At 39.0% G+C, this 23,672-nt stretch overlaps 2 protein-coding genes across 9 annotated transcripts in view; one reads left to right on the top strand and one right to left on the bottom strand.

Annotated features, from left to right (window-relative positions):
• The window catches only part of BMP2K (BMP2 inducible kinase), a 60,852-nt gene extending 56,277 nt beyond the window's left edge, over positions 1 to 4,575 (top strand). Inside the window, exon 16 of the mRNA XM_042468087.1 lies at positions 1,142 to 4,575. Within this exon, the coding sequence (XP_042324021.1) occupies positions 1,142 to 2,571 (1,430 nt within the window). The 3' untranslated portion in view covers positions 2,572 to 4,575. The remainder of the gene's footprint in view (positions 1 to 1,141) is intronic.
• Positions 4,576 to 12,174: 7,599 nt separating this feature from the next.
• Positions 12,175 to 23,574, bottom strand: PAQR3 (progestin and adipoQ receptor family member 3). Of its 8 annotated transcripts, none has more exons than XR_006104182.1 (8): positions 22,534 to 23,574; positions 21,328 to 21,490; positions 19,179 to 19,334; positions 17,924 to 18,121; positions 17,360 to 17,450; positions 14,757 to 14,858; positions 13,266 to 13,334; positions 12,175 to 12,743 (listed from the first exon to the last, which is right to left on the bottom strand). XR_006104182.1 is itself a non-coding variant. In XM_042469522.1 (7 exons), exons 1-7 carry the CDS (start codon positions 22,716 to 22,718, stop codon positions 13,327 to 13,329), a joined length of 903 nt encoding a protein of 300 aa, XP_042325456.1. In that variant the 5' UTR covers positions 22,719 to 23,574; the 3' UTR covers positions 12,175 to 13,326. The 8 variants fall into 8 exon arrangements, 5 of the variants coding, with proteins under 5 accessions (XP_042325456.1, XP_042325452.1, XP_042325455.1 ...); XR_006104181.1 differs by adding an exon at positions 16,604 to 16,752 and having other exon boundaries at positions 12,175 to 13,334; positions 22,534 to 23,562; XR_006104179.1 differs by having other exon boundaries at positions 13,266 to 14,858; positions 22,534 to 23,570.
• Positions 23,575 to 23,672: the final 98 nt, after the last annotated feature.

Raw genomic sequence — 23,672 nt, 5'->3', positions numbered from 1 at the left:
GATATAAACATTGGTGTCCCTTGTTTGCTGTGATGAAGGTTTGGGTGAAGTGAGAGATAAGTTTGTGAATGTTGACTCGTACCTAGATGGGGTTCAGCTTAGTAATGTGGAAGTGCACATTGGGACAAATAATACTTTCACATACAAGTATAGTAGCTAAATATGGTGCATACTTCCCCCAAAGAAAATCAGAATTGGAAAGGTTTTTGGAGAGATATTGCAGGATGCAATAATAGCATGGTTGAGAGACAACACCATCTCCCAAGGCCCTGTCCAAGAACAATCACTGATGTTTTCCCTAATATTTTCCTGACATCCTGTTCTAGTCCTGCTTGCTAGAACCAAAGAAAACAAAGCATCTCTACCTTCTCCATTACTGCCTTTCAGATATTTGAAGATTGTTGGCCTGTAGACATTAAGAGCATTTTAAATACATTTTGGGTGGGATTTTTCAAGTTTTGTGTCATTTGCTTATGTTTTGAGGTATGCATTACTTTAAAACAATGAAAAAGTGACAAGTACCATAACACAGCACTGAAGTATTTTGGTAACATTATCAGCAACAAATTACTTAGTTGGGCTTTATAAGAATTCCAGAACAAACAACTTTTTAAAAGTACCTTTCCAAGTCAGAGTTTGATTAGTTGGGACTAATTAACAAGATCCCAGTCACCCATTTCTAGAGGATTGTGAGGAAGATACTTAGAATGAATATTTAAGAATGGAACATACATGCTTAATCACTTTTCCTACATTTAGGGAAAATGTAGGATGGTTGTTTCCATGCCCTGATGTGCAGCCTTTCTAGAGGCATTTGGCTGCTTGTTCTTGTAGACAATTTACTTTTAGTCTGATTTAGTTGGTCAAGTATTTAATCTATGCACAATGGGTTTTTACTAGCCAAATATTCTAGGATTTTTGAAATTGTAGGCTTCTTCATAGGTAGATCCCACAGTACAGGTGTTGCAGAAATCACTGTACAGTGAGGATTCTGATCTGTCTTCAGTTTACTGTTGAGTGTCTGTATAGTCAGTCAAGAGGATACATTCTACCCCACTGCTTAACAAAGAGAAATTTTTATCTCTGTTTAATGAAATGGTAAGATGTAACTGAAGTTATTGTATATTCTTTATCCTTGTAGGTTCTCCAAGAAATGACATTAATAATGCAGCCAGCAATCTAGAAAACAAAATAGGGAGTCCAACCAAAAATGAGAGGTCAAGCCAGGTTGCTGAACACCATGAACCTGGGAAGAAGTTGACAGAAAGGCATACAAAAAAAGGAAGTGACGAATCTGAAAGTGACTTTGAATCAGACCCTCCCTCTCCAAAGAGTAGTGAGGAAGAGGAGGAACAAGAGGATGAAGAGGTTTTGCAAGGTGAGCATGGAGATTTCATTGATGACAATGACACTGAACCGGAAAACTTTGGCCAGCACCCTCTTCTCATGGATTCTGAGGAAGATGCAGAAGATGATGATAAGCAAAGTTCTGATTCTGATTCTGGGCATGTTAGGCCTATAGAGGAAGTGCCTAGTAGTAGATACAGAGAAGGAGGTGGAAGCGTTGAGACCAAGGAGCCTGTTTTACAGTGTTTGTTGTCTGAGTTGCCAGGTACAATGACCAAGGTGAGCTCCAATCAAGAGTTTGATGTCTTTGGAGCAGTTCCATTCTTTCCTCTTCAGACTCCAGAGCCTAAACAAAAGGATGGCAAAGATTTCTCTCCCCAGGCTGCTTTTCCAGGCTCAGAGCAAGATCAGGATGAATTTGATGTCTTCACCAAAGCCCCATTCAGCAGAAAAATATCTCAGCAAGATGATTTGATTTCAGGTTCAGAAAATCAACCTTCTCCTATATCACCCAAAACTGTGGATGTTTTTGGATGTATTCCGTTTCACCCTCTCTCTGTTCCAAAGAATAGTGAGAGCAAAGAGGATCTCTTTGGGCTTATCCCATTTGAGGAGATAGCAGGGAGTCAGCAGCAGCAAAAAGTAAAACAGCAGCAACGGAATCTGCAAAAACTCTCTTCTCGCCAGAGACGCATGAAACAGGAAGGATCTAAGACCAACGGAAAGCGCCATCATGGTACTCCAACTAGCACCAAGAAGACTTTGAAGCCTAGTTATCGTACACCTGAAAGAGTTCGAAGGCACAAAAGGGCTGGTCGTCGGGATTCCCAGAGCAGCAATGAGTTCTTGACTATCTCTGATTCCAAGGAAAACATAAGTATTGCCCTGCCAGATAACAAAGACAGAGTCAGTTCTCTGCAAACAGATGATGCCCTTCTGGATCCTTTTGGAGCCAAGCCTTTCCACCCCACAGAATTGATGCGTCACCCTCAGCATCAAGGATTGGTCGATAACCGTGGGGACCACAACACAGTACTTCCAGTCAGACCTAGACAGGGTTCACTGCTTGGCAGTATTCAGTCTAGTGATGGGCTAAAACTAACAGATGATTTTGGGGCAGTTCCTTTTACAGAACTTGTGCCTAGTATGGCATCACAACAAAGCCAGCAACAAGTAGTAGAATTAGATCCATTTGGAGCTGCTCCATTTCCCTCTAAACAGTAGCTGCTTCCAGCGGTATCTCGAATTGCTTAATTTGGATTATATACACCACCACAATTTCCATTTGGTTAAACTGAGAGGAAATTATTTTTTTAAAGTACAGTGTAACTCATTTTAAGTAGTGACTACAGTCTCAGATTTTAAAATGGCATGTTAAGTGTACAATATTGCTATGGTGAAGCGCGAAAGTGTTCATTAAGAACAGATTAAAAAAAAAGAAATTAGAAGCTAGTTATTATGGCTACTGCCTGTTCATCCACAACCATTATGTCCTTCCTGTGGTTCAGTTACACTATTACAGATAGATTGAAAGATCTGACTTGCGTACTGTATGTGGTCTGATGGGACAGGACCGATCAATACAACTTGAAAAAATGCCTAAATACAAAGCCAGGTTAATTTGGAGCTGCTTCACTTTGCTTATTCCCTCTTAAACATCTTGGAGCATCAGAGTTTGCTGGCTTGTGATTGATCCTGAAACACGTATGAAGAAACCCAGACCTTTATATGTACTGTATATATGCTAGAACTCTGCTTTTTTCCAGTAAGTGCCATTAACCTAAAACAGGGATAGCTGTAACGCTTAAGATTTCAAGAACTTGGTAGAGTGCAGTATAAGAACAGTTTGGGAATGTTAAGAAGAAATTACTGAGACAGCTGGATTTACACAGTCCATTTCAGAAGAGAGCCTTGTTTATTTACATATTGTGTCTGAGAAGATGGAGCAAAGAGAAGCCAGAAAACTTGTAGCAAGTTCAGACCTGTGAAGATCTGTGATTTTTACCCACTGTCTAGTTCATTTAACTGGGCTTTTGTACTACAGATAAACTGTGTATACTCTAAAGGTGTTTTATAACCCCCCCTCCAAAATTGCTTTCACTTAATATTTTTGAAAGCATTTTCTCATAATGTTATACAGTACTTCTAAGAGTTCATGTAAAATATCTTGAGCTCTAAAAACATACTTTTAACTTGAATTCAGGCAGTTCCAGTAAAGAGGTATAAAACCAGAAGCTTTTTAAAAAAGTAATGCTGAGTTGAGCGTGCTACCAGTAAACTGCATAGAAATCACCAATGCCTTACAACTGGGATCACCATGTCCTGTTATAAACTTACCTCTGAGCCATTTGGTGCTCTTGAGACACTGTTTAAAAAAGTACAGAAGTTAGGTGAATACATAAAACATCTCTGAATTTTCAGCTTGGAAGAAGGTATTTTTAATGACCTTGGCTGTTTGTGGCCCATTCTGGATCAACTATGGCCATGCCAGATAGCAAGCTGAGTTTTGGGGAGCTTTGGTAGAATATCTTCCACATACTCTTTGAGCCTGGGCCAACTTGATCTTGTCAAATGAGAGATCAGCATGGTAATCAACTGTATCCAAATTATACAGTAGTCTGTGACTAGGGATCTGGAGAATGCTGCATGGAGAGGAGTATAGTGTGTCTGCGCATGTGTGTTCAACTTAGCAGCAGCAACAAAACACCAAGTAATTTGTGATAAGGTGTGAACTAATTTTATGTAACAGCCTGGGTCCAGCTGTGTATTTTAGAGAATCCTTCTGCTAGTCAGCACTCTTCCTTTTCCCTAGTCTCCATAAACCCTAAAAACTGCTTCAGAGAGCTAGAAAAACCCCTGGAGCAGGTTTTTGGTATCATGGAGGGTTGCAGTAGGTGGGAAAGTTCATTTGATAGCATTGGATAAGGCAGCAGACCATGTTATCTTTGCAAATTCCAAACATCTCTCTGCGTTCATGGATACTTGACATCTCTGGATTCTGGGACTTGCACAGCCATTGTTTATTCATGTGGACCTGAGTAGAAGCACTTTGATATATTAATATACAAGGTACACAGATTGGTCTCTGGATGTATCTAGGTATTGATAATGACTTGAATATGAACTTATGATGAGATGGGAGGAAAGGTACCTAAGGGTCCATACAGACAGGCTAAAATAAAGCTGCTTCAGGTCACTTTGGAGGTATGCTGTTTAAATGCTGCATGTGTTTTAAGAGTCCAGAAGCCACGCTAAAGCCATGCTCCAGTCCTAAGGACTGGAGCGCAGCTTTGGCACAGATGCTGGCCTCTTAGGACGCATGCATCATTTAAACAACATACCTCCAAAGTGACCCGAAGCAGCTTTATTTTAGCCTGTCTGTACAGGCCCTGAGTCAATGAATTCCTTTGAAAACTAACCAGAGGGCAGTTTCTTTTCCTCGGCCACCACTGTATGAAAGCAAAATATCAGAAGAGAAACCTTTTGGTAGTTTGCAACATGTTAATACAGGATACATTTGAAACCAGTGAAGAATCAAGCCCTGTTAAACGATGTCTAAAATTATTTTTTGAAAAAATGGTTGCTTTTATGGGATCTTTCTGAAGAGTCAGCCTTTTAAAACTTTGAGATAAACTCTGTCTAGTTGTGTGTTTTTAGCTGGAAGGAAACAGTCACTGTCTTGACAGGCACAACTTCCAAGCAAACAAGACATCTGTTTTATATTAAATATTTCTGTAAAGCACATTCAGCAAAAACAGTTAGCTCCGCATGTACCTCAGAATGCCTGTTCCCTTGTTCTTATGCCAAAGCCTCTTCGAACCCAGTACAGAAGTTGCTAAAAAGTGTTGGTGATCTTAAAATTGCTACCAGATAGCTCTCTGTCCTGACACTGCTTCAACCATGACAAGATTTCCTGTCCAGAAGGTAATGAGCTGTATCTTCCCAAGATATGAACAATAAAGAAAAGACAGGATTTGTTTGTCCCTTGTGATTGTTTTGCACATGGAAGGACTGAGAAGGAAATGTGTCATGATTGAAGTAGCCTTAATGAATTGACATTCCAGCATCACCAGAGAAGTGATCACAGCTGTTGGATCCCAAACTAATATCCTCTCTATTTCTAAAAAAAGTTGGTGCTTTCAGGCTGCAAAAAAAAATAGGCATAGCTACTTTCATCCCCTCACCTTCAGTAGTCCTGAAATCCCATGGAAACTAATGGTACTTTAATTTACACTTAGCCTGTTAAGTTGATTCTTAACGATATTTTTCTGGCTTGAACTATGGTTTATATTTCAGGATCTGAAAATCTTTCCCTCTCTTACATGACAGATGGGTAGAGGTTTTTTATTTTCAGAAATCAGTTCAAAAGATCCTCAAGTGTTCTATGAAAAATACATTATGTTCAGATCATTGCATAATTCCTGTGCAATTATTTTCAGTACAGTATTCTTCCTGGAGATGCTTTCTTATATTTGTGTGTCATAACCAGTTATGGATAGTTTTACTCTGCATATTTATATGGACACATGAAAAGCATTTGACCAAAAGGGATGCAATTTTATTCTGCAATAATTAATGGTGAGGAGGGCAGAAGTAGCACACTTGCTTATGGATCTCCCAGATGTTTCTCTTGAAAATTAATTGTGCTAGAAGATTAACAAAGCCTTTTCAGTCATCACCTCTGATGCTGAGCCACATTTTTCAATGGAAAGTCTCATGGAGGATACCTGCATTGCTCAGTTGCTTATAGTTAGGTGGTATGCATGAATATCTGAGGGCAAAGAAGTATTGAGCTCTGCAGGTTTGGGGTCTAGATATATATTTTGTAGCATATTCTTAAGGCCAAAGTAAACATAAATGGCCATTCAAGTTATTGCCAATGTTCTTTGCTTTCCAGTAGGGTTTTAATACCCTTCTTGCTATATTTTTGACTGGAGGCATACTCTTTTTTTGCATAAGACTTTATTTTAATAAGTTACTGTAAATAATAATGGTATGTTGGTGTTTTTTAAAAAAGTTTGTTTGGAGTATAATGGTAGACCCCACAAAACTGATTTATACCTACTTTGCTTTTGCCAAGAACTATGGAAAAATATAATAATTTTGAATTTTCCTTCAGTTTTGAACTTCATAAAACTTTGGGTGAGATATTGTTGCTTATACAATGTGTGTACATCTATTCATATGAAGTCAAATCTATCATGATCTTCTGTAAAAATAATAGGAAGATTGAAAGATACTGATACATGCCAATGACTTCCCAAGTGAGGGTTTTTTTTTTTAACTTTAGAATTTTTTTCAGTAGCACATAATAGACATTTCAGTAAGGGCTTTATCCAGTTTGTAGCCCTATCAGCAGTAAAACTATTTCATCAGTTGAAATTACAGACATATTGAGTTACCAAGTTCCCATTAACTGAGTCTGCTTGAGTTGGGACGTGTATTTAGCCCTACATTTCCCAAAATCAGCTGTCAATGGAACAAGAGTCCTTTGTTATTTTTGGCACAATAGTCTTCCTAAGATGCTTTTTACTGTACTAACAACAGGTAGGCCTGATACTTAATTTCAGAGGCTGTAGATAACATGCTGTTGTTAAACTTTCAACATGTTAAATACCAGCTGTCTCTTTTTTTTGTGTGTGTAAAATCACCTCAGGATGATGGTACTGTCAGCCACATTTATGAGTTTCAGTCCACTGAAAGTACAGTGGTTTAGCCTGGTGAACCCATCTTTACCACTCACAAATCCAAATAACAGTTTGTGGGACATTAATTCCCATATATCTATCTATCTATATATAATATATATCTATATATGCATATAGATAGCTTAGATTCAGTGAGAGGCACCCAATAATTTAAATGGACATGATTAGTGCCTACGTTAGGGAGGCCTGACCAGCAGTTATTGTTCTCCCAAGAAAAAGAAGAACCTACTGTGAGAATAAATGGATACAGCTACTACTGTGAGAATAGCAACTAGAGTTTATCGGAAGTTTTTTTTTATATGATAGGGTGTATTTTTATATTAAGAGACATATATAAAACATCCACATGCACATATCACATCTCTTGGAGTTTGTGATTTAAAACATAACATTGCAGTCACAATCGTCTACATGGCATTGGGGGGAAATCAATTATAGCTAAAAGCTACTAAAAGAGTAACAGGGAAATGCAAAAACAATGGCAGCCCAGTTATTTTTCTGGAGTAGTGCTCTGGAAAGAAGTATAGTAATAGTATCTATAGCAAAGTTTGGTTTCTGTGACTAGGACATCACTCAAGAATAAAACAGTATACAGTAATGCTATATTTTAATTGCTGGTAAACAGCTTTAAGTGCACTTTTTCAAATTACACTTCCATTTCTTGTTAGACTTGAAATTTCTAAAGCGCTTGTATGTGTGTACCACTAATACAGAACTTTAACTTTTTGTGTGAAATTGTACCTGAGAAAACAACTTTCAGTTGTTAATAAATACTGTATACAGGATACCATGATTGTGTAAATCAGTCTCCTGACTGTGATTTTAACAGAAACATTCAAACAATATATTGCATCTTAGGACATTTTACTGCATTATTTATAGCCAATGTAAATGTCTGTTTTTGCATTTGATGCCAGTGGTTTTGTGAATCCCTTCCATAAAGCAATAACAAAGTCTTGTAGCACCTTTTTAAAGATGAGCCTTGTGACGTAAGGTTTTATGTATGAAATTCCCCTTCAATGAAACTTGCCCAAAGAATTATCCCAAAGATGTTTTTTTTTAAAAAACAAGTGAACATTTTATAAAAATTGTAAGAAATTACTTTGTATTTTTATATCAATATGCTTTAAAAGTTCATGAGCAAAACTACTGACATCATATGCCTTACCATGTTAGATTCATACTTTAATAGTATGACATATGTTTAGAATGCACAGGTTCTTCCTGTCACTTCTTCCAAGAGCTTGGTCTGTGTCTTATCCACACCACAGCTTGTCAGTTTTAGGTTACTATTAAGTCACACCATGTGCCTGTAGAACTGTGGGAGACAAAATATGTATATATAGAAACACAGCTAAAGGGTTGCAAGTTTAGTGCCTTTGCAGAATTACAGCTCAGCATTTTGAGATGTGAAATGCCAGTTAAATTTGTGGAGGATATGTTATGTAGCTTAAGTAGCTGCTAGAAAGCCAGTGCAGTTCTTTCAGCATAGGTTTAATATGTAGATTACTTGGTGTTCTGCTCAGCACCTTAGCTGTAGCATTCTACATGGGCCAAATCAGGCACAAATGCAGCCATTCTTCTAATTGTGAGGTCACCTATCCCGTCTTGGAGACAAGGATATCCAGTCCAGGAACATTAGTATGTAGAGAGATCTTGTAGAACCTTTGAGACTAACTGCAGAAAGAAGTGGGCAGCATGAGCTTTTGTAGACTTAAGTCTTTGCTAAATGCATCTGAGGAAATAGACTTAAGCCTACGAAAGCTCATGCTGCCAATGTTTTTCTTTCAGTTAGTCTCAAAGGTGCTACAAGATCTTTCTACATACTGAAGATTATCACGGGAGAGGACAGTGTCCCTCTGCGGTGCTTAAATCACGTTAATCACACGATCAGGGGAAGGATTATCACACCCCTGCATTCTTCCCCCATCTGTAAACAGTAATGGACCTGTCATTGGGTATTAACTGATTCTACAGATTAACACAGCTATGTCTTTGGAACATTAGTAGTTACCATCCTAGTCAGACCTGGTACTGAATGATAAAAAAGAATCTAAGAGCACTCCCCAAACTATGTGGTTGGTCCTTCAGAAGGAGTTATTTTTATTATTTAATCTATATCCTGCCTTTCTTCCAGTACAGATACAAGGTGGTGTACAACACCTTAAAACCCAATACAACATTAAAATACATGTTAACGGATTTAAAAACACAAAACAGCACTAAAGTAACATTTAAAAGATAATAATACCCCCCCATTAAAATCTATCGGTTGCCACCAAATGGCTCCTTTAATTAAAAAAAACAAAACCCTTTATCTGCTGGTAGAATGACAGCAGGGTGGGGACCAACTTGGACCTGCAGGGGAAGGGCCTTCCACAACTTGAGAACCGCCTACGAGAAGGCTCACTTTTGCATCCACAGCAGATGTGCCTGAGATAGTGGTGGCATCAAGAGAAAACCTTTCCTCACAGATCTTAGAGCACAGGCACTTAGGGAGTTTTTCAAATAGCATGGACCCATGTCAAGAAGGGGTTTGAACATCAAAGCCAGCACTCAGTTCCATCCAGAAACGGATTGGCGACCAGTTTCAGCAGGTGGGTTATGTGCTCCTTTGTAGTCTGCTCTAGACAGCAACTTGGCTGCAACATTTTGGACCAGGTGAAGTTTATGAACAGATTCCAAAGGCATTCCCATGTAGAATGCATTACAGTAATCCATATGGGATGTAATCAAGACATGTGTCACTAGTCAGATCTGATGTCTCAAGGAGTGGATGCAGCTGGCACACCAGTTTTAGCTGTGCAATGCACTCCTGGGTACTGCTGAAAAGTGGGTATCCAGGCTTAGATCTGAGTCCAGGAGCACACCCAAGCCTCAGGCCTGAAATTTCAGGGAGCGTAACCCCTTCCAATACAAGACTCAATCCCTATTCCATGAACACGTCTGTTTTGTCTGGATTGTTTATTTGCCCTTATCTGGTCCATTACCATCAGCAGACCTCAGTGTAATACAGAGACAGCTTTCTTGGAACTGGATGGGAAGGAGAGACAAAATTTTGCCCATTCAGAACAGATAAATAGTCCAATTCCCAAACTTAGGAACCTCAGCCCTATCAGGATTAATTTGTCCCTATCCACCTTGATAACATGTTCAGAAATATGAACATAGGAAATTGGTTCATTCCACTGCTTCCTTTAACCCAAGGGTGGACTGCCTGAGTCGTGCACCTTCCCCATACCATTAAAAAAAGAAGTATAGATAGCATCTCCATGGAATACAATTTAGAACAGGTGTGGGCAAAGGATGTGTGAGCCCCACCTTTGGGGCTATAAAAGTGTATATTTGCAGTAATATTTTTTCAAAATTTGATTTTTGTCCAAAATGTCCTTTAGGGGCTGTGGGGGGCATTGACATGTTTATGGTCGAGGAGAGGCCTTTTTAAAAAGCCCTCTCATCATTTCCTGTTTGAGAAAAAGGCCTCTCTGGGGCTTAAAAGGTCTCAGGGAGGGCAACATCTACCCCTGCATGTGTGTGCACGTCTAGCCTCCTACAATTGGACACCTGATTTAGCAGAAGGAGAAAATAGCCCTTGAGTCATCTAAATTGCCCATCTCTGTTCATCTTATCCTGGTCAGCTGCTTAAGATGTGCAACTTGCACAAACCAACCATGATGCTTTGATTGAGAGTTCCTTCATGGCAGGGGGCTGGACTGGATGGCCCTTGCGGTCTCTTCCAACTCTATGAGTCTATGTGAGTTTTATTGTAAACTGAAAGTATTCCCTTCTATATATCTTTACAGGGATAAAGAGCCCCTTTTTCTAATCCCTTGGCTGTCCAACAATTAACTTGTTTCTGCAAAAATACAATAACTCATATTTGCCGTAAACATTTTATTTACATAGGCAATATTTAAATAATACATACTGTGTAACTTGATTAAATTGCACTTGACTGTATATACCAAACATTTTACAGTGACTTTTCCTTGTGCGTGTAACTGAAGATGGGTAAAGGAAGCAAGAGCAGCAGTATTCTTCTAAACCCATTACAAGGCTTTTCTAGTTAAGTATCAAATGGGACATCCATTTGCATGGCTGATAAAAGTTTACACTGCCAGGGAAGGCTTACAGATATAGGAAGCATGAAATCTAATATATTTGTTTTTGCATTCAATTTCTTTAGGACTCTGAAGAACTCCTGTGTTAGAAATTTACCCAATCATTTGAAATACCTTAAAATAAGTATTTGAAATAAGCTGGTTTACATGCTTAAGTGGGCATTTGCAAAAAGTTTTGATGTATAGCCTTCACTGGAGTTTATCTTAACACTTATAAGAACTCTACATTATACATACTACCTACCATTAAAAAACAAATAAATCCTTACACTGACATTAATTTCAAAGTAAAAATGAACATGGGAAGAGTTGTCTAAAAGGAATTTGTTCTATAATGCTGAAAGCTGTAAACAAATTTCACTACCCCTATATCAATTTTGCTTTTAGCACCAATAAACGAATTTGAGATTCTTCATTTTAAGTTCAGTCAACAATACTATGAAACTCCTTTCTAAATAGAAAAGACATTTAAATCAAGGCCCCTTATCCAATACAAGATGATCTGGGGAAAAGTGCAGCTAGTCCTTCATTCTCACTAATATTTGAAACTCCTGAAGTGGTTCAAGAACCCAGTATGTTTAGAACTGACATAAATAGGTTTGCTTATTTTGTCCTTGTATGCTTGACTGTACTTAGGCGCGCTACAGACCGCCCCTTTGGGGCAGCCTGTAGGCGCACCTTTCCCCGCCGGATTGGGGCCTCAGTGTCCAGAGCGGCAGCCGCTGAGGCCCCGATCCGCCGCTTTCCGGGCTGCGGGGAAGCGGCAAAAGGCCCCTTCCCCGCAGCCTGGAAAGACCCCTTTCTCCTTTGGTCCGCTGGGTGCAGCCGTCTGAAGGCTGTGCCCAGCGGACCAAACCAGGAAGGAGCTCCGAAACAGAGCTCCTTCTGGGGTCACGGAAAGGGCGCCCTAGGCGCCCTGCCGCGACCCCAATACATCACAACCGCGCCACCTCGTTTGGAGGCGGCGCGGTCGTCACGTATTGATGGCGGTGGCCGTGTGGAATGGCTGTCGTCATTTTGTGCGCGCACAGCGCGCACTAGGGTTAGGACAGTGCAGAAGCACCGCCCCGTCTTAACCCTAGTACGTGCTCTGCGTGTACTTTTTAGCCCGTCTATAACGGGCCTTGGTTTGCTCAATAAAGCACATTTACAGTACACAAAAGGGGGACATTGCTTGTAATACTGACATTAACATGCTAAGGAAGAGGGACTAGGAGAGAAGTGACCACAATTTAAAAGGAAACTATTAAATCATCTACTACTCAGTGTTAACTGCACCTGAATAAGGGATCAGTAGTTACAATGCAAACACTGTTCTAAAAGGCAGTGAGAGAGAAAAATCTTTCATGGGCTTGAGAGAGAAAATACCTAGTTCATGCCTGGAGCCAGCCAAGTGCTAAGAGGACTTTCGTACTTCCAGTTATACTCGCTCATGGAGAACTCTGGTTCTGATCTTCTCACACAGTAATTTACAAACTTTTAGCCAAATAGGCTTCTAGGTCAACACTCTTCATAATGAATCAGCCAATTTTTTTTTTTAAATTTGGACATCGATAATTTTCTGTTCCTGTTTAAAATACAAAAGGCATGGGAGATGGGTTGAAGACTGGATTTTCTTAACATCATGTGCAGAGGTTTCAGTGTGAATGGAGGTTTGAATGCATAAATACTTAAACCAAAGACTGTTTTATATTATAGGTACAATATAGAGGCTTGCTCCTGTAGCTACATCTTCTGAAGATGGGGATGTTTTCCCCTCTAGTAAAAATTGTTAGGGTGGGTGCACTCTCTTCTAACACCATTCTCTAATTCTTGTTCTTGCCTAAGTGCCATTCTCCCACCGCTAGCAGAATAAGGCTTTGTCAAAATTCCCGTTGGTGCATGGAGTGGTGGTTGTGGCACGTGGGGAACAGGAGGTTATGCTTTTTTTAAAAAAAGCCCAGTGCCACTTGGATCACACCCATGATGCAGTTAAGCCTTTCAAAAAATCAACTGGTGCCAATGGAGGCTGTTAAAAAAAACCTTAACTGCTACACGACAAGGAGGTTGTTGGTTCTACAGGCAAGTCCTGGTGCTGTAGTATACTAACCTGTGGTTAGAAAGAGGTTTTTCCAACCAGCTGATAAGCTGCTACTCCAATATCCTAGGACCTATTTTCCTGTTTAGAAATATTAAAAAAGCAAGATCAAATAGCTGTTCAACAGAAAAAAACAGGCCACTAATACTCTATAAATCAAAAACATGTTGAAAGGCAAGCATGACCCCACATCCTGAACTATGGCCATATTAAGGTCTGAAGACTACATTTCTTGCTTCCTGAAACCCTGTTTTTCCATGGCAAAACAGTACTGAACTGAAATAGGAAGAGGAACACTTATTTTTTAAGACATGTGGGAAAGTGAGATCTGATACAGCCCTCAATCTAGATTCAAAAATTCTGCACAAGCAATTTGTCCTTCCCTTAACAATCTGCTAGATGGAGTGGAAAGGGTGTGAAGTCCCATATTTTTGGCATGGGCCTTACTTGCTACCAGCACAGGACCTCTGAGGTTATCCCTGAGGAAATGCATCTCAACATGAAAAAATATGACCTCCCCTAATTTCATAGATTTTATCAGTTGCTATTTAGGGCTTGCCCCTTACCATACTTGCCTTCCTCATTCCACAGTTTTATACTAGTGTTTAACAAGCTGAGGGAAGGGTACTAGTTTAGATACCTCTTCCTCTACCTGCTTCTATAAATCGCTCACCATCAGTTTGCAGAGAAGTGGCAGCTGGAACCTCAAAATGGAGGTGGCCAATTCACTAGCCAAACCCCAAACTGTTGCAAAATAAATGAACTCCTCTCCCCATAGGCAGTGGTCTACTGCCATGTCTCCCCCTAGCTTCAGAAAGAATAAGGCGGGGAATAACTGCTCAGGCACTTGGCAGCAGGTAAGTGCCATCCTGCAAAAAATAACAGAATGTGGCTTGTGTAGGATACTAGTAGATGAAATGTTCATTATCTATTTGAAAGTGGGATTCAGTGCAAGTTTATGGTAATTTGGGAGTGTATACTTCAGCTACAAACTTCTGGCTTATTGATGAAAGACTTGTTAGAACAACTTGCAATCTAAAATTTCTGGTGGAGTCCAACTTCTCTTTCCAAGATATGATTAACTTGTTGAGTTACCACTGAAGAAAACCACAGCAGATACTCAGGGAAGTAGAGAGAACATCAAATAAAAATCCATTCAGTTTTACAAGAGCAAACGTTAGTATATGGACACAGAACACATTAAAAAGATACAGCAGACAACATGGATTTTTCACATTCCAAGGTGAGGTTCCAGAATTAAAATTCATCAGAGGAATTTCATATGCATGCATTTTAGAGAACATTTCCTCAGCTTATTAGAATATGACCATGCTCAGGCCAAACTCAGTGTATCAGTAGCTTGAATAAAAGTGCTCCATGTACATATCTATAAGTTCCAGCTCTATTACCCCGATACAGGGTGACATGAATTACTTCACTGTCCGCATTTGAACAGAAAGTTATTTGGCTGTTCAACTGGCTCGGGAATGTCTATTAGCATACCATCCATAATGGAGAGAAGATTCATAGGATCAGCCACTTTAGGCTGCACACTGTGTGTGATCAACACATTCATTGTCACAACTTCGGTGCATGGACAAAATTCTGAAAAATAAAGAAAATCCATTTCAAAAGACAAGCCATGCTCTTATGATGTACTTCTGCAAAGGAAGCCATCTAAATCAAGAGGAGTGTAACGAAGAGACAAAGATAGAAAAGGTGGACTTGGTCTCACGTCTAGGAAGATGCAAAGTACAGCTAGTAGCATAATGATATATTGTATGAGAATGTGGCATCTATCTTGTGGCATGAAAAATCTCCAGTGGAAATAACGTTGTTGCCAACATCACATACATTTCAGATGGAAAAACATGCTTAATGAAAAAAAAAAATCCTGGATGGAAATAGCTACAAAAATGCAAATTTCAAATGTATTATCAGTATGCACTGAAGCATGGGGAGACCACCATTTTCTTTCCAGCAGAAGGGAAGAATCAAAAAGACTTTAAATCCTTCACAATAGTCCAGAAGGTACTGCAATCTGAATACCTTGTGAAGGAGGCATGAGTAGATACCAGGAGGAAAAGTGAGGTTTTTTTTGTTTTGTTTTTAATGTTGTTACTACAGGCTGAATATGTGCACTGTACCCCTTAAATTGATTCTACTCTCCCCTTTTACAATGGAACGCCCACAACACTTTTCTCAATAATGACAATCAGACTGCATCACATACAATTCCACAATGTGGGGCTAGAAATAAAAGAATAGGATTGAGGAATTCAGCTGTTGTGTGATAGCAGTAGTCTTCACAGGAAAAGATTTGGCTAAGCCAAAATAGAAGGAAGTCTGCAAGATAGCAAGCGTGCAAGACATTTTATTTGCCTATTGTCAATCAGCCAGTGTGGCATAGTGGTTTGAGTGTTGGACTATGACTCTGGGACCCAGGGTTCAAATCCCAGCTCAGTCATGGAAACTCACTGGGTGACTTTGGGCAAGCCTCTTTCTCAAAGTCTCAGAGAAAGGCAAAGGCAAATCTCTTAACAAACCTTGTCAAGCAAATCCTGTAACAGGATCATTTTAGGGTCACCTATTGCAAAACGTACAGATGAGCAATCACCATTTAGAAATTGTATGTCAGGGTCATGAAGATGGTATTTCAAACACTTTGCTTAACAGAGATGGATAGAAACAACCAGCCAGCATACTATAATAGTTTCTGTGTTGGACTACAACTCATAGGAAGAACTTCCTTTCAACCATGGAAACCTATTGGATGACCTTGAGCAAGTCACACTCTCAGCTTCAGTGGTAAACCACCTCTGAATAAATCTTGCTGAGAAATCTGTATGATAGGGTCACCATTGTTCAGTGGTATGGCAAATATGGTTTGTACATGGTCCCACATTCAATTCCAGGTAGGCTTGAAAAAAATTCTTGACGGAAAACTAGGACAACTTTGCTGCCAGCCAGTGAAGACAATACTGAGCTGAATGATCTGAATAATAAATAATAATAATAAATAATTTTTTTATTTCTATCCCGCTTTTTGCCAAGCAATCAAAGCGGTGTACAGCAAGTTAAACTACAACTATATATACACAGTACCCCCCCCCCCCCTTAAAACAAGATTAAACAGTATAAGATTAAACTGATGAAAGAGAAGTTAGCATGACTAGTGAGCATCCAAGAGTCAAAGGGGCTGCATACTGGGAACTGGTGATCTGAGAATTCCAATGATGACTCAGAATAAAAGTTCCAAGTCATCAACAATACACCTTCTCATGGATAATGAACAGCCAGCAATTAGAAAACAAAAAAGAGGAAAATCTGCCATACAAAAACTGCCCTACCTTTGTGTGTTAGTGCGTAGTATGGTCGGGGCAAGGCTTGCTATGTCTATACTGCATTATGTACACAGTAGATTGATGCCACCAGTATAACATCACCACTGCAAGGATGTGCCAGACTTGATGACTAGAGCCGAGGTAGTTTAACTGCCCTTTGGGAAAGAAGGCACATTAGGTTAGTGGGAAAAAAAGGAATGGGGAGATTACACACATTTTATTCAGTTGGATACTGCTTTGTTTGTATCTGAGCACCCATTCATATTTATTTCTATCTGAATGATTTAAAACCGAGACTCCTTCCATTCCTATTCTGTGCAGCCTGTGTGAAAGGTACCTGATACACTTCTGAAAAGCTAGGGAACACTGACTTCCTAGGGAACTATTCCTGGACAACACCCTCCTCTTCTTGTCTTGGTTGTCAGTTCCCAAAGCATCTGGCTGTCCAGTGTAGGAAGGAGATGAACTACCAGTACATGAAACTTTCAGTACGATTCAGTTTGTGGGGAAATACTTTGATGCACATCATGTGTCTTTTTGCATGTACAGGTTCACACAACATGGAATTAACTTTGGCCTACACAAAGGCAGGGCTTTGTTATAATAATACCAAGATTCCTGTAGATCTACTTTCAGAGGCTACACATACACACCACAACTTCAGCACAAATATGCTGATTCCTATTTTCCTGTCAATATTATTAAGGTTCAAGAGCTGCTATGTCATGTGCCTTAAGCAATTTAGCTAAAGAATATCTCTACCTGGAAAATATCTTTCTGGGACTTTGGAAATGTAGAAGAGAAATGCTACTGTGGCTATCAAGTACATCACAATCACACGGGGGGCAAATTCCTGAAAGAAAAAAAGCAGAGTTAGTTGTGGCAGTTAACTGCCTTTGAGTCGATCTTGACTCATGGCTACCCTATAGATGAGACCTCTCCAAGACCCCCTGTCCTTCACTGTTCTGCTTAATTCCTGCAACTGCATATCCGTGGTCCATCCATCTGGCATGTGGACATTTTGGATAACACTGTTACTTTCATGCACTTACTTTCAGCACTAGTGCTGAAGGTTACTTTTTATTTTCCAAAAATAAATCTATTTGATACAACTTAAGAAAAGACAAAGCCATTAAATTCATTATTTATGGATTCCCCCCCTCACATTTGAAGCTGTGTTGATTTAGAAAAAACTTTCCAACTAAGGTAAACGACAGAGTCCTAAGCCACTTTATCTGGAAATACGTCTCAAAAAAAGTTAATGGAACTTCTTCAGAAACCAATACAGGCAGTCTTGGGATGCAAGCCCAGTACCTCTCAGCTTACCTGTACAATAGATGCAGTGACACCTCCATTGAGACAAATCCAATGGATGGTAGGAATGATGCCATAGCCTGATACAGAGCAGAAGATGACTGAGCGTAGCCTTTGCCACTGCTGAGTGAGGTAACTTGGGTGGATCTGAGCAAAGAATACTGCCAATATCATGGCGAGGACAGTGATCAAGTACACTTGACGCCAGTACTGGAAAAGGAATAAAAAAATTGGGTCAAGATGTGATTTGTACCACAGGAGAAGGGAATCTGTCATGAATTCTAATGTGCGCCCAAGGAGCTTTAATGGCTAGGCATAAAGATCATTTTAACATCTAAACAACAGAATCCTGTGTAAAAACCTGTATTCTACTTTTGACAATTCAGTTATATGCTGTTTGATTTAATGTTACATGTGTGTGTGCTATGTGCTTTGAAGTCATTTCTGAATTATAATAACCCTAACATACAGTATATGAAATCCCTAATTAAGAAAGCTTACCCTATGATTATCCACCTCAACAACCAATGAACCTATTTTTATTATTCATTATGAACCAGGTTTGGAATGTTAGTTTAGTCTTAAATTTCAGTTTATTATTAGGAATAAATTCTTCATTTTGTAGACACCCTGAACTATATTCATATGCATTAACATTAAGAAAATGCCATTCTACCTCATAGCAGGGTTTAATGGAATGTAAGATAATTTCTATAGGGAGGATTAGATTATTTATGTTGCTCCTAACAATTGCCATAAATGATTAGATACATTCAAATAAACAATTCAAACAATTTAACAATTCAAACAATTAATTTATTGATTTATTCACTGAGGCAACTGAGGTAAAAAGCATTAGAACAGCTGGATCAGACCAAAAGTCCACCCATTGTAGCATTTGTTGTTGTGTGCATTCAAATAGCTTCTGGCTTATAGCAATTCTAACATGATCCTATGATAGGGTTTCTTGGCAAGATTTATACGGGTGGGGTTGCCTTTGCCCCCTCAGAGGCTGAGAGAGTGTGACTTAACTAAGTTGGCGTGCACTGTATATACTGTATATTCATCCTAGATCAAAACTCCTGTGCCTCTTTTCTTTCCCTTTCTTCATAAGAAACCACTTTCACCTGAAGTTATAACCACCTTAAATAATTATTTGTGCCGGACAAGTTGTGTAACTAATACAAGCTGCAGTAGCCAAAACAATGAATGAAAAGCAACAACAGAGAAAGCAAGGCTACATTAGTTAACATGAATGCCAACTTACATTATTGCAATAAAATGCGTAAAAGACTCCAGACACATAACAGCCCAGGATACCAATAGAAATTCCTGCATAATCCAGTGCCATCCATCGTCGACTTGTCTTCTCTGAGCGATGACAACAGAAGAGGTGATACCCTACTGAGCAAAGCATACAGACCTATAGAAACATTCAAACAGATTCACATTAATTTCCTCTAATTTCACAGGAGTCAAGCAACATTGTACCCTTTAGCAAACTGTACTAAACTGGCCTATTCTAGGGAAATTCTAGCAGTGCATTGGCCATATGATATTAGTAAAGCATTTTGCACTTTTTGATACTAGGATCAAGGTAAGATACTGTCATCTGACTGGAATATGTTGAGTAGGACTGCACCATTTCATTATTTAAATAATTCATTTAATCAAAGCCATTGACTAAAGAGGCACACCTGCAGAATCAGGCAGCAAGGACTTACAGTATTTCTACTTACAAAAGTTGCCGGTAGTAACACCTACCTTAAAGTGTGTTATCTCTCATCTCACACAAGCAGATACAGTATGTCTATTCTTTGATATTTGCTGCATTCACACTTGTGTCAACTAGCACAGGAAGCATACTTGTCCCCTCAAAACCATGTTTTTACCAAATGCAAATTAATTAAATTTGTATTTGGGTAAATTTAGTGTGTATTAATAAAATGCTAATGGTTAATAAATTACATTTTATAAGCTCAATCAGTGAAGATCCATTAGTCATAGGTCAGCCCTAATTTTAAGAAATTTTGGAAGAATGGAGGTCTGCTAAAGTATACTTCAGGTTCAGATAACTCAGATCATACTTCTAGCCTTGTACAACCAATTCTTCTACCTTCCTATGTCACCCTCCCCGGCTGATCTGCCTTAGCAGAGGTAGCATTTTTCACAATTTGGAAACAGTTTTCCATCTTGATGGCCAATAATTTCATCTGGCAATTCATTTTTTGAAGGACTATCTTCTAATATGTCTGGCTGCTCCTTTTTCTAATAAAAACAAAGTTGAGAAAAGAGACATCTTTTCTTCTTTCCCTGTTCCTTTGATTTATGCATATCTAAAAACAGATAATCTCAGAGTCCTCACACATTTTTGACTGGCAAGTGTAAAGAAAATACGAACAAAAACACTTTGAATGAAATGTTCATCTGGCAAGTGAACCTTGCCTTTATAGACAAGTCAAAGATTTTGGTGATTAGGGCCTCCCCTTGTAGAACTATGGATGAAATTCACACTGTATCAAGCAGATCTCACACCCATGTATGCACACTGTATTCAACAGACTTTACTCCCATGTATTAGATGCTCCACATCTATTGCCTTTCTCCCATAGAAATGGTCAGCCATAGCTTTCCATGGCAGATCAAGAGAGAATGTCTGTGGCTCAAGACTTTTCTCTCTAGCTTTGGGAGGGGAAGTGGGCATGGACTTTCTTCACTGTTGCAGAGAGGAAGGTTTGGCTTACTCTTGCCAAAGGGCAATGGCACACAGAACTATGGAGTCCTAGTTTGCCCAGTTTAGGTAGTCTGCATCTCCGGTTGAGCCACAAGCACAGGGTAAAATTATCTTGCTTTACTCTGTCTATTATCTTTACCCCATACATTATTCAAAATAACTGCACAATGTTTCGCAAATTAATAGGAGTGTTTTAATTTGGAAAACGTGTACTGCACCATTCCAGTGTATCTGTATCACTCCAGACAGGTTACTAGCAACAGCAAGTAGTATGGAAACAAAGAGGCTCACAGATAAGATATAAAAGAGGGCTAATTACAGAAAAGTCAACAGTCTGGAACGCCACACCCTTCCTTGTGTTAAGAATGTTTTCCCCACATGGCGAACAAACCAACCATTCTCCCAAATACATGGTAATGATTTCCATCAGTCACTGTGATTCTACAGCAAAACAAAAGCTGTAGAACATTGCTCTACTGTATTACAGTATTTTATAAACCGCATTAAGGTGTTTTTAAAAAAGAAAAAGATTCAGAAAATGTAGAAGCACAAGCTGAGGAGCCTGGAAAGTAATTCCTCCACTGGTGCTGGAGTACAGATGAGTCCAACAACTGATGTCAGACACTGTTCACACATACACACATTTTCCCCTGGTTAGGCTGGAATTTAGGAAGGAACTTACTTGAAAGCAGAAGAGACAAACAGAACAAATCACAAAATCTTCTCTGGAGGCACTTGCCAAAGGCAATACAGAAGTCATGTCATATATGCCCAAAGTGAAGAAGAGGAAGAAGCCAAGTAAGTGACTCCAGATGTTGACTGTCTCATTGGATAAAATGAACAGGCTGCAAAATAAAAGAGGAAAGCACCGTGACTGACTTGCACATAGTCAAACAAACTTTGTTATTGGCTTTCCAATTCCATACTCCAAACAATTCTATAGTCCAGACTGCATACTTGCTCTGAAGAAAACTTATGTATTCATGTGAATTTTTTTCTGCCATGGTGGGCAAAATATTGGCCACACACAGCCCTAACCCATAAAATAGCCATTGTGGTGACAAAAGGCAAACCATTTTTCTTTTAAAGTCAGTCCTACATGTTTCACACATCTTCAAGAAGCTCAATGTTTGTTTCAAAGTGTTAGCTGTCAGGTAAACAAACTGTGGATAGTGCTTCTGGTAAAAATAGTACTACTGTAAGGCTTCCAGGAACAAGAGGCAGAAGAGGGGAAAAGGACGGTGTTTGCTTTTTGATTTATAGGGCTGTGGCCAGCAGTTCTGTCTTGTGTTTTCCGTTAATAGCTGCATTTTTGGAGAATAAGCCTGAGTTGCTTCAGGCAGGAAACCAACCATCATCTAGAACCACATACCAAGTCATACCACTTATTTTGTACAATGCTCTTTTTGGTTAAAGGGTGGCATATACATGATACAGATTTATAAAACAAAGGGATTCCAATTCAAAAATCATAGACGTAATGCCCATTAAGGTACATCACACTACAACCCCTGCCCACACATTGCCTCAGTAAAAGGATGGACATGCTGCATATGAGAATTGGATTGGTTCCATTTTCTCTTTAGCTGAAGTAACAAGTCTTCTCTGACCATACTCTTTGAAAGTTATGTTCAGTACAGACAAAAATGAAGTACTATTCCACATGGAGAATTATATTAAATTTAACTGTACCCTGCTATATTACTATAATTTATAAATAATATGACAGTTATATCAGTTGTAGTACAGAGAAATAATTATATTAAATTTTATAGATACAATTATGGATTGTAAATGTAAAGAGATAAAAGCACTTTAAAATGTAGCATGGCTTCACTGTTGACTAGTTGGCAAATTTATATCCGAACTACTTATAACAATTCCAAACCTTTTTATGCACAGCCTGGAAGGCAAGTAGGCTCTGTAGCCATCTGTGATGTAAGGATTGTCCTTAAGAAATACTGGGATCTGTTCGTAAGTGTATAGCCGAATTCCTCGAGGCACCAAAACAGGCCAGTACTGATAGCTCCCCAGCTCAATGTAATGAGCACTCTTCAGAAGTTTCTGATGCATTTCAGTAGTGTTTCAGTCTTCAACCAAGGCAACAGTAAAAAAAAAATATGGAATAATATTCAAGGCATCTGGCTTCTGAAGTCACTTATCTGTAAACAAACAAACACAAAAAGACACCAAATGGCTTAATACTGTTCTGCAAGACATCCAGTTCTACCTTTCACCCACCTCTCACAATACACAGAGATCTTGCAAGTGAATCAGTGAAAGAGGTGTTTCTTACCAAGACAAAAAACCTAAAAAAGATCATTATTAGCAGTTCTTAAAGCAAACTAAATTTAAATAAATAAACTTTTAACTCTGCAGATTGAAACACTAGATTCCTTATGCTCCTTTTTTTTTTTTTTTGGAGAGAGCAAAGGTACACTGTATCTTAAACAAAAAGCTAAAGATCATGCTGCACAACATATTAGGTATCAGGAACATTTTTGGTTATTCAAACTAACACAACTCTTCCAACAACCAGTTATCAAAACACCTAGAATTTACTGACATATGCACTTGACTGGATAAACTGGTCATAAGGCAGCAATCCTGTTCCCACCAACATAAACTGTTCTGAACACTTTTTAATAATAATAATAATAATAATAATAATAATAATAATTCTCTATAGAACTGCTAAGAATTATTAATGTCTTGATTACTATCACAAAGAAGTTGCATCTCATTTGAATCCCATAGGTAAACTTGTACATAACAGAGCTGCTGGGCAATGCAAGACAAAGGTGTATGTATGTTTTGTTTGATTGTTAAAGTTACAGCTACATTTATAAGGAGGGAAATACACAGGACAAGGGAGGGCAAGGTGCAGCCCTCATGATGTTATTGGACTGCAACTCCCATCAGCCCCTACAGCAGATACAATAGTGATTAGTGCTGGAAATTGCTCTTCAGAGTCTGGATAATCACACCTTGCCTGGCCATGACCTAGCCTACGTTCATGGGGCTCTT

The sequence above is a fragment of the Sceloporus undulatus genome, chromosome 5 (genome assembly GCF_019175285.1).
Source record: "Sceloporus undulatus isolate JIND9_A2432 ecotype Alabama chromosome 5, SceUnd_v1.1, whole genome shotgun sequence".
Lineage (NCBI taxonomy): Eukaryota > Metazoa > Chordata > Lepidosauria > Squamata > Phrynosomatidae > Sceloporus > Sceloporus undulatus.
The sequence above is the reverse complement of the archived record's forward strand: the minus strand, read 5'-3'. Positions and strand labels throughout refer to the sequence as shown.

Coding starts and splice junctions, on each gene's coding strand:
- PAQR3 (XM_042469518.1), bottom strand. CDS start 22,718: ATGCATCAGAAACTTCTGAAGAGTGCTCATTACATTGAGCTGGGGAGC. Junction 19,335..21,327: donor TTTGTCTCTTCTGCTTTCAA/GTAAGTTCCTTC, acceptor ATGTTTCTATAG/GTCTGTATGCTTTGCTCAGT. Junction 14,859..17,359: donor CCCAGAAAGATATTTTCCAG/GTAGAGATATTC, acceptor TTTATTTTTCAG/AATTTTGTCCATGCACCGAA.